The sequence below is a fragment of the Garra rufa genome, chromosome 24 (assembly GCF_049309525.1).
Source record: "Garra rufa chromosome 24, GarRuf1.0, whole genome shotgun sequence".
NCBI classification, from domain to species: domain Eukaryota; kingdom Metazoa; phylum Chordata; class Actinopteri; order Cypriniformes; family Cyprinidae; genus Garra; species Garra rufa.
Window position 1 is genome coordinate 26,357,773 of NC_133384.1, and position 11,471 is coordinate 26,369,243.

General features: G+C 34.3%; 1 protein-coding gene across 1 annotated transcript; it reads left to right on the forward strand.

Moving 5' to 3' along the window:
* Positions 1-8,043: 8,043 nt before the first annotated feature.
* On the forward strand, positions 8,044-11,242 carry ghsrb (growth hormone secretagogue receptor b). Its single transcript, XM_073831064.1, has 2 exons — positions 8,044-8,873; positions 10,866-11,242. Exons 1-2 carry the CDS (start codon positions 8,084-8,086, stop codon positions 11,171-11,173), a joined length of 1,098 nt encoding a protein of 365 aa, XP_073687165.1. The 5' UTR covers positions 8,044-8,083; the 3' UTR covers positions 11,174-11,242.
* The last annotated feature ends 229 nt before the right edge of the window (positions 11,243-11,471 follow it).

The following is an 11,471-nucleotide window of genomic DNA, read 5'->3' on the forward strand; positions in this document are numbered from 1 at the left end:
ATATGCAATGACTTGATAAATAAAAATGCATTGACTTAATTAAATAAATAAATAAATATGCAACAACTTAATCAATAAATTTATAATTTAAAAATATGCAATAACTTAATAAATAAAAAATGCAATGACTTAATAAATAAAAAAATGCAATGACTTAAATAAATGAAAATGTGACAACTTAGTAAATATAAATAAATAAATAAATAAATAAATATGCAATGACTTAAATAAATAGAAGAATATGCAATGACTTTAAATAAATAAATAAATATGCAATGACGTAATTAAATAAATATGCAATGACTTAATATAATATGCAATGACTTAATAAATAAATATGCAATGACGTAATTAAATAAATATGTAATGACTTAATATAATATGCAATGACTTCATAAATAATTAAAACGCAATGACTTAATAAATATCTAAATAAATATGCAAAGACTTAATAAATAAATACGCAAAATAACTTTAAATAAATATGTGTATGTATATGTGAATGTATATGTGTGTGCCAATTCTACATTGGAATCTATATAGCTCAATGAACCACACTTAACATCCACAGAACCTTTCCATTCTACAAAGGGATCTTTATAGTGGAAATCCTCCATTTTTGTATCATTCATTTTTTTTACGAGAAAAGGTCCAAATGATGCTACGTGGAGCAAAAAGTCACATTTAGTTCCCAGAAATGAGATTCTAAGCAAAATATTAACATACAATGAAGTACACACAGCTTAACTCTTGTTTGTTGAGTATTTATCTTAACCCCGTCAGTTGTAGTAGCTATTGTAACTAAGAATCAGTTCTAGTCTCCGAAGTTGTCCTGCAGGTACAGCAGGTTGTTTGCCTTACAAAATCAGTGGGTGTGGGCAATCGAAACATAACTGCATTATTTGGAAGGTGTCACACTCAAGTTCTTAGCTAATCTAATCACATTAAATCCCAAAGTGTCTCTAACATAGACTGATCTGATGCGATGCAGTCCACAAGCATTATATGGCTGTCACCTTCTGTTGCCATGCGTTTCAAACCTGTCACTTTTACTGCATAGAGGTCCGGCAGTGTATGCAGCCAACATGTCATTACTTTTCCGCGTGTTAAAACTTACTCAGATAATTACTACCCACAGAACAGAGCGTTGTTTAGTCATAAAAAGTAACTTAAACATACCTTATAAAGAACTGGAGGCACGTCCGCGCTGTTGTGATGTGAATATGCTTCTCAAATATAAAGGCAGCTGCAGCGCTAGAGGAGGCGAACGCGGATCATCTGGTCGCGCTTCCTCTTCTGCACTGCTGGACCCGCCCATTTAAATTATGCATGGACGTCCACACCCGCGGCGGAGATGTTATTAATAGTCTTAAAAATTACAATTAGAATGTTCACACGCTGATATATATTTGTTTTAATATGATTTTGAAATATTTTCAGTAAGTAAAAGGTACACCAGATGCTTATTCAGTAAATTGATTTAAAGGGGTTTACCTTGCTGTGGTGTAGATGTAAACTAGAAGGTCCCCAAATTTGATTAGCCAAGAAGTCTTCGCAAAGTATTGATTAATGTTTATAACGCTCGGCTTGTTTTGGTTCATAGCGGCCAGGAAATTTCTAACTCGGAGTTTGTGGGAACATCTTTGCGTGACGTTCTCTCCACGCGGCATAGTTGCTCCAAGTGGGTTTCTCTCAGTGCTCGTAAGCGAAAAATGGAAAACCCGTAATGGATCTTAAGCCGAGTAATGACGAAACTAGCTGAAATTGTGTCATTTCGCTCCATATATTTACGTTGTTCCATATCGGCACAGCATAATTGGCCTGTTTTCCTGAGAACTAAACAAGCTAGACAATATTTGCCCCCAATGTTTGTGGGATGTCTTTGCGTGGTGGCGTTCTCTCGTTCAACAGCATTGCTCGAAGTGAGTTTCTCTCAGTGCTTGTAAACGAAAAATGGAATACCCGTCTGGAGCCGAGTGATGAAGCAACACTTTTAACTGGAATTGTGTCACTCCGCTCCATATCTTTACATTGGTACAGACCGGTTTTTAGTGCGCTACTGAGGTGACAGTAGCGTACGTTCTTGTTTTTGTCATTGGCAAAGAACTAAACAAACTAGACGATTTTTGTCTGGAAAATAAGTTGGATAATACACAATTAATATTTTACATGTTTACAGAACTGCTGCTAGGGGAGAATTTTCAGACGGAGTTTGTGGGATTTTGAACGTGTTTCGATAGACAGCGTTGCTCAAAGTGGGTTTCTCTCAGTGCTCGTAAGCGGAAAATAGAAAAACCCGTAATGGATCTGGAGCTGAGTGATGATGGAACACTTTTAGCTGGAATTATGTCACTCCGCTATTTACATAGTTTCAGACCGGCTTTTAGTGCGCTACAGAGGTGACACGGACAACTCAGTTGGCTTACGTTCTTGTTTTTTGTCACTGGCAATGAACTAAACAAAGAACTAAACTTACAGAACTGCTGCCTGGGGAGAGTTTTTGGTCTTGGAGTTTGTGGGATTTTGAACGTGTTTTATGTGGCCTTCTCTCAAAAGACAGCATCAGCGATGTTTAAAGTAGGTTTCTCACAGTGCTCGTAAGCGTAAAATAGAAAAAACGTAATGGATCTGGAGCCGAGTGATGACAGAACGCTTTGTGCTGGAATTGTGTCACTCCGCTACATTTACGTTGTTCCAGACCGGCTTTTAAAGTGCTACTGAGGTGACATGTACGACTCAGTTGGCTTACGTTCTCGTTTATTTTTGTTGATGCAGAGCTAGACAAATCAGCCAATTTTTGTCTAAAAAAACATGTTAAATAAAACATTTAAGAAAAATTTTACGTTTATCCACCTTATTTTTTTGATTGCGGAAGTAAGCTGTTTTCTGGTAATGTGTTAGACTTCCGGTTCATAAACAGCAATAGGTAAATGACGGGAAGAATATGAACTGCAGTAAGCGGTAAATCTGTTTGTACTACAAACGATTGTGTATATAATTAAGATAATATATTTAAATAATATGGTAAGACACAGCAGTTTGCATTATCAAGCAGCAAAACCAGTTGTTTATGACAGATAAAAATAGCTGTACACGGCTAAAGCCAGACTAATTAAATTTACAAATTGCCGCGCCCGCTCTTACAGGAAAAATAAGGTGGATTTCCTGTAAAAAAAAAAAAAAAATGATCACAAAAAAACAATACATAAATGTCTTTTTTTAAAGCACAGTTAAATTTAAGGCATAGGCTTAGCGGTTTGGTTAGGGTTAATCGGTAGTAATTATAATTATCTTGATATGGGCCTAAATCATGTTAATTTAGAAAAGCTAAGTAATGCGCATGCTTGTGTACTCTAAACGTGCGTCATGTCCCGCGCGTCTCCTGTGTTGCGGAATCTGAATCATTCACTATCTTATCATCAAACTATTCCTTGGTTATATTAGTCAGGCAAAATCCCGAAAGCAACGTGAACACAATGCTTTTAAACCTACAAAATCATAATGCGACAAACTCGGTAAACCACCGCAGCTCTAATTTCCAAACCGACTGCATCAGCAGCAGCGGAAACCGCCGGTGTTGTGCCCAATTCTGACCCCCGCCAGATTACTACCCCCCTAGTATAGGTAGGTTTAGGGTTAGGTGTGGGGGAGGGGTTAGGATTAGGGGTGGGGTTAGGATTAGGCAATCAGGTAGCGCTTTCAACGAGAGGGGGTCATAATTTGGCAGGGGTCGAAAAAAGGCACAACACCGGCATCTGACTACCTACACAGCCTTCTTCATCGTAGTCGACACCCTGATAACAAACAAGATTTGCCCTGTAGCTCATTAGGTTTTAATCCATGTGTTTGTTTTACTATCAATAAGCAAATAAGGTAATTTACATTACACAAAATAGGGGTTCACCTTTGCACTTTCTGAGAATGTTTTTAAATTATGGGCATCGGTTCACACGGTTTCGACGTTATCATGCGATTTATTAACAGCTTGCATCACACCACAGGCTTCTTATCAAGACATGATAGTCATTCACTTAAGGCCCCTTCATGCATGAAAAGTCAAACATTCCTATGACACTATATCACTTATTTTATATGACACATAATGGAAGCATTTAGCTTTTTCCTCTCTTTTTGTTTTTAGCATTAACATCTGCTGGGCAGAAGAGACTCCTTACATAGCAGGGATATTTTTAAACAGATTTTACCAAACATACTATTAGATAAAAAGAGAAAAAGGGAAGAAAATTAGGTATATAACTAATATGTACACTTAAACTACAAAATGTACCTGTCATTGCATTACAGAATATGGACAGATCTAAATGAGAAAGTCAATCTATCTCAAACAATGAGAAGCAGAGTAAAAATAAAAAGAAAGAGTTTTAATAATCTTAAAAAATGATTGGCTTCAAATAATCCCAAAGTAAGGATGATAATGGTCAAATCATGCCTCAATTTTTTTTTAATATTGTGTGTGTGCATGTGTAAATTAAGCTTATCTGTCTATACACTAAAGCGGATGCAACTTTTTGTTTGTCAGGGCTGTTCTTGTAATCCTCACTTTGAAACCCAATATACTGGAAAAGCAGGAAGGGACTTAAAAATTAAATATTTAATGACATAGTCTTGAAACACAACTTTGTTCTCTAAACTGGTAGAATGAATTCATTACTATATTAAATCTTAAGATTCTACGTATCTTTTTTTTTTTACACTTCAAGTTCTCAACTATTTTTTTTTTATATATTTTGAGCTAGGAAAATGTGAAGAGAGACATACTTGATAGACGCAGACGCCAAAATTGATGTGCTTGAAGTGACAATGCTGCCATCGTGTGGTGAAAATCGAAGTAATTGTAGAAAAAGTTGATTACGTTTACCTTAATCTATTTTTTAAATACAAACGATTAAAAATTGTTTGATTTATTTTTCAAAAAATCAGTCCTCTTTAATGGTCAAATCTGGCTTACTATGGTTCAAAACAGTACAAAATTTGAGTTCCCCAGCTTGTAACAAAAGCAGAAGCTTTTCTGGTGCTAAATAGAATCCTTTTTATCAGATTCCATTAAAAACATCATCAACAACATCATTCATTGGAATTTTTAGCATCTTTACTCCAGTGACATGATCAGTCAGAAATCATTCTAATATTCTGATTTGCTGCTCAAAAACATTATTATTATTATTATTATTATTATTATTATTATTATTATTATTATTATTATGTTGAAGTAGGTCTTTTTTTCTTCAGGTTTTTAAGATGAAAAGAAAAAGTTCAGAAGAGCAGCAATTATCTGAAATAGAAATCTTTTGTAATACTATGTCTTTATTATGACTTTTGATCAATTTAAAACATCCTTGCTAAATAAAGTATTAATTTTGATCATTTCTTTCCCCAAAAATATAAATAAATAAATAAAAAATTATACTGACTCCAAGCTTTTGAATGGTATAGTATATAATGTTACAAAAGCTTTTTACTTCAGATAAATGTTGATCTTTGGATCTTTCTGTTCCTTGGCTTGTAACAAAAGCAGAAGCTTTTTTAGTGCTAAATAAAAATCCTTTTGATCAGATTTAATTAAAAAGCATACTTGGAAAGTGCTATAGGACCTTAATGCTGTTACAAATGACCTTTTAATAATAGTTTATTGTCATTAATATTAGTATAGTTATTATTAGTAGTAGTATTTATGATTAGTAGTAGTAAATATTAATATTATATCCAAAGTACAGAAAAAAATGTAAAAATGTGAAATATTTTTGCAATTTAAAGTAGTTTTCTATTTTAACATATTTTAAAATGTAATTTATTCCTGTGATTTTTAATATTACTCCAGTCACATAAACCTTCAGAAATAATTCAATTATTCTGATTTGCTGCTCAAAACCATGTATTATTATTATGTTGAAAACACCTGAGTATATAGAAATTTAAAAAATCTGATATAGATATCTTTTGTAACATTATAAATGTCTTTATCTTTTGATCAAAGATCATTTACCATGATGAAGTCGTGGGGTGTGAAAACAATTTTGTTTATAAAGGCCAAAAGTAGTAAAAATTGTAAATGTAATATAAAATCATAGGAACGCTTTGTTATTTATTTATGATGACTGGGTTACACATAAACCCAAGTAATACTTTACAAACATCCAACAATATGGATCATAAATGTAATATCTCTGTAACTTTTAAGAGAAGAAGCGAGAAGTATCCTTGAACACGAACAAGTGAAAAAGTGAAAAAGTCACAAGGCTAATATGGTTCTAATAGAACTGCTACTACATATAAAGAACCGTTAAATAACTACATTTTACAGTGATACAAAAAAGGTTTAAAATCCAGCAATCATACATTAAAAAAAAAAAAAACAAATGTGACCCTGGACCACAAAATTAGCCATAAGGGTCAATTGTTTTAAATTGAGATTTATACATCATCTGAAAGCTGAATAAATAAGCTTTTCATTGATTTTAATATGTTTAGAGTAGGAAATTTACTAAATCTCTTTATGCAACATGATCTTTACTTAATATCCGAATGATTTTTGACTTAAAAGAACTACTTATGATGGTTTTGTGGTCCTGGGTCACATGTTATATTTTATATTTATTTTAATATAATTATGTAATATATATAATTATACAACATTATCCCACTTTACAGTCATACAACAATGTCTGCTTCCTATTTTGTCTCTGTAATGAGGCACATTTCTGAGTAAAACAGGATTTTATTCAAGAAAAATCATTAAAAACAGTATTTTTGTTAGGATAGAACAATATTTGGTTGAGATACAACTATTTGAAAATCTGCAATCTGAGAGTGCAAAAAAATCCAAATATTGGGATAATCACCTTTAAAGTTGTTCAAATAAAGTTCTTTGCAATGCATATAACTAATCAAAAATTAATTTTTGATATATTTACAGTAGGAAATTTACAAAATGTCTTCATGAAACATGATCTTACTCTCCCAAAGATTTTTGGCATAATAGAAAAATGTATCATTTTGACCCATACAATGTATTGTTGGCTATTGCTATAAATATACCTGTGCTACTTATGATTGGTTTTGTGGTCCAGGTTCACATGTTATATTTTATATTTTACTATATCTTACATATCCGATTTTTATAATTATGTAATATATAGTACTACTTACATTATCCCACTTTACAGTCATGCAACAATGTCCGCTTCCTATTTTGCCTCTGTAATGGGGCACATTTCGGAGTAAAACAGGATTTTATTCAAGAAAAAATCGGATCATTAAAAACAGTATTTTTGTTAGGATAGGAAAATATTTGGTCGAGATACAACTATTTGAAAATCTGCAATCTGAGGGTGCAAAAAAATCCAAATATTGAGAAAATCGCCTTTAAAGTTGTTCAAATAAAGTTCTTTGCAATACATATTACTAATCAAAAATTAATTTTTGATATATTTACAGTAGGACATTTACTAAATGTCTTTATGGAACATGATCTTAATCTCCCAATGATTTTGGGCATAAAAGAAAAATCAATCATTTTGACCCATACAATGTATTGTTGGCTATTGCTACAAATATACATGTGCTACTTAAGACTGGTTTTGTTGTCCAGGGTCACAAATATGGTCAAACAAACAACAGCTGCCAAACAGCTTTCAGCACCCTGGACAGCAGCAGCAACTTGGATTTATTATTTCGGTGAAGTTATTTTTTTTATAAGATAGTCTGGTTGCACCGCCAGGTGGCATAAAACGAACATATATTGCTCTTCACCTTGTAAAGCAGCTTTAAGTCGCTCAAAGAGCGCAATTTGTCTCTGAATAGTTAGAAATGCTCTAAACGTCAGGAAAGCTGCAAGCGCACAAAATACATCGCAAATAAAGAGAGCGTTTAAACAAATGCTCATTTAACATTCCAATTAGTCAAAGCATCCAGTGCGCATGCGTGGAGGGGATCGTGTACCCCCTGCGCGCAGCTCGGGGCGCATCATTGACAGGTTACTCGCGTTGAACACCTGTAAGATGTACATGGAAACGACAGCTGAGATGCCATTAAGTCCGTGCAGATCCTGTAAAATCTCATCATAATGACTAATTGGACAAACGTGTCCAGCCCGTTCAGCATCACTTTATGCGCTGAGGACATTATGGATAGTAATGCAACAGCTGAGGACTTTGAGTACCCGGTGCATCTCTTCCCAGTCCCTATCCTGACTGGCATCACAGTGACGTGCTCTTTCCTGTTCCTCGTAGGAATTGCCGGGAACCTGTTGACCATCCTGGTGGTCACTAAATACAAAGACATGCGAACCACCACCAACCTTTACCTCTGCAGCATGGCACTTTCAGACCTGCTGATTTTCCTCTGCATGCCGCTCGACCTGTACCGGGTCTGGCGGTACCGACCGTGGAACTTTGGCGACGAGCTCTGCAAACTCTTTCAGTTTGTGAGTGAGAGCTGCACGTACTCCACCATCCTCAACATCACCGCCCTCAGCGTGGAGAGATACTTCGCCATCTGTTTTCCCTTCAGGGCAAAAGTCATCGTCACGCGCGGTCGGGTAAAAGGGGTGATTTTACTCCTCTGGACTGTGGCTCTGTGCAGCGCGGGACCCATTTTCATTCTGGTTGGGGTCGAGCACGAGAACGGCACCAACGCTTGGGAGACCAATGAGTGTAAAGCGACCGAGTATGCCATTCGGTCCGGACTGCTTACTATGATGGTTTGGGTCTCCAGCGTGTTTTTCTTCCTCCCGGTCCTCTGTTTGACAGTGTTGTACAGCCTCATAGGCAGAAGACTGTGGAGAAGAAAGGAGAATCCTGTCGGACCCGTTTCTAGTCGGGATAAGAACAATAAACAAACGGTCAAAATGCTGGGTGAGCTCAAGAATGCCCTGAAAAGTCTGACAAATAATATTTGTGTATTTCATTTATTTACATTTAACAGGACACACTTGCAAATTAAATTACCTGCCAATTAAATTCCACGTGCAGAATAACGCAATAACAAAAGGTTGTTTAACAATGATTTCTACCAAATATAGCCTATAGGCTACTGATAAAACACATTTTTAAAAAAGCATATATATTTTTTTATTTATTAGTTTTATATTTAAATATAAATGTACTATTTTTTATTTATTGGTAAAGATAATAGGCTATTAACAAAAGACACATTTTTATTATTTTTAGAAATATATTTTATTATATTTTAAATAAATTATTATATATTTTTCATTGGTACAACATAGTACAGTAAAAACAATAAAATTACCTTTTGTTTGTGACGTATTGCTGCTATATTTATTTGAATATTTTTTATATTTTATTTTTAAATATATTTAAATGTATATATATATTTTTTAGTAGTATAATTTATTATTAGTAAAACAAATCATCTTTTGTGACTTATTGCTACTAATATATGAATTAATTTCTATTGTTATAAGTATATTTTATTATATATTTAAAAATCTATTTATCTTATTAGTAGCGTATAGGCAATATTTGGTTATATATATGTGTGTGCGTGTGTGTGTGTGTGTGTGTGTGTGTGTGTGTGAATATATATATATATATATATAAATATATATAAATATATATATAGCTATATATATATATATATATATATATATATATATATATATATATATATATATATATATATTTATATATATATATATATTCACACACACACACACACACACACACACACACACACACACACACACAGTCACACACACACATGTTGGGTTTACATGTTTTATGGGGACATTCCATAGGCGTAATGGTTTTTATACTGTACAAACCGTATTTTCTATCGCCCTACACCTACCCTACACCTAAACCTAGCCCTCACAGGAGATTGTGCACACTTTTACTTCCTCAAAAAAACTCATTGTTCCAGATTTATAAGCCTGTTTCCTCATGGGGACCTGAGAAATGTCCCCACAAGGTCAAAATCTACTGGTATTCCTATCCTTGTGGGGACATTTGGTCCCCACAACGTGATGAATACCAGGTGCACACATACACACACACACACACACACACACACACACACACACACACACACACACACACACACACACACACACACACACACACACACACACACACAAGTGTGTCCTGACTATATATATACTATAGTCTATATTTGGGAAAAATAATATATATAATATAATCTATAATCTATGAATAAAATAAATTATTTCCTGCTATGCAAAAATAATGCCTTTCGTTAAACGTTTGAATATTTGACATTATGACTTTACAAACCGGAACTTTTACTTCCATTTATAACATTTCATTAAAAAAATTAAAATCTTGAATCGAATTATTTTAAAGAAAGCACACAGTGACTAAAGTAGCATCATTCCAGAACGAACGGTTTTCACGATTTTTAATGACCAGTTTCCAGTACCAAACGAGTCATTCTTAGGCTATTAATCGGTTCTTTTGAGTGAATCAAAATCCAATTACCGAACGATTGACTCAAATAAGCCACTTGTCAGTGAATCAGAAACACTTTAGTCAGATCGGTTACTGTTTCTGATTCACTTCAATGGCATAATGACTTAGTAAAAAAAAATTTCTAAACGCACTTTTTGCAAGAATATAGTATACTTTAAGAAAAAGGTACAAAAGCTGTCACTGTGGTGGTAGCTTTCCATAAGGTATACCTTTGTACCTTTTAGTAGGCTAATGCACATTTTAGATACTGATATAGCCTATGTGTAACAAAGGTGTACCATTTTCTTCTGAGAGAGTATTACACGTATGCCTACTTCTAATTTATATAATAATAACATTCAATCTTTTTAAAACAGCACAGACATGAACTCTCTGATTCTCTCTTTTTTTTTCCAGCTGTGGTGGTTCTTGCGTTTGTTCTCTGCTGGCTGCCATTTCATGTTGGTCGATATCTGTTCTCCAAGTCATCCGAGGCCAACTCTCCCCTCATCTCCCAAATCAGCGAATACTGCAATCTGGTATCCTTCGTGCTGTTTTACCTCAGCGCCGCGATCAACCCCATCCTCTACAACCTCATGTCAAAGAAGTACAGGAGCGCGGCGTGCAAACTGTTCAGAGTCAAGCGCGCTCCCGGACGATCAGTGCAGAGCATCGTGAACGCGGAAAGCTTTTCGGTGTGGAACGAATACAGCTGGAGCACGTGACACAGGAAAAGCCTCGTTTAATAAATGTGCACTTTTTAAGACTAAACAGAAAAATGTTCACGAAAAGGACAGTCAACATTAACCTCATTATTTTTGGTGATATGCATTTAAGTTCAACCATTCGCTTGTTGAGTCATCTGATGTTTTCAGTTTAGCCTGTATATAGCAGTGAGCTGCTGAGCCCTGAAAATTATATTATTATAGTTATATATTTAATCTAATGCTGATTTAAAACTTTTTTGGTATTAAAATAAAATAAACGTTATTTTTTGATGGTTGCATTTTAGGCACAGCTTAC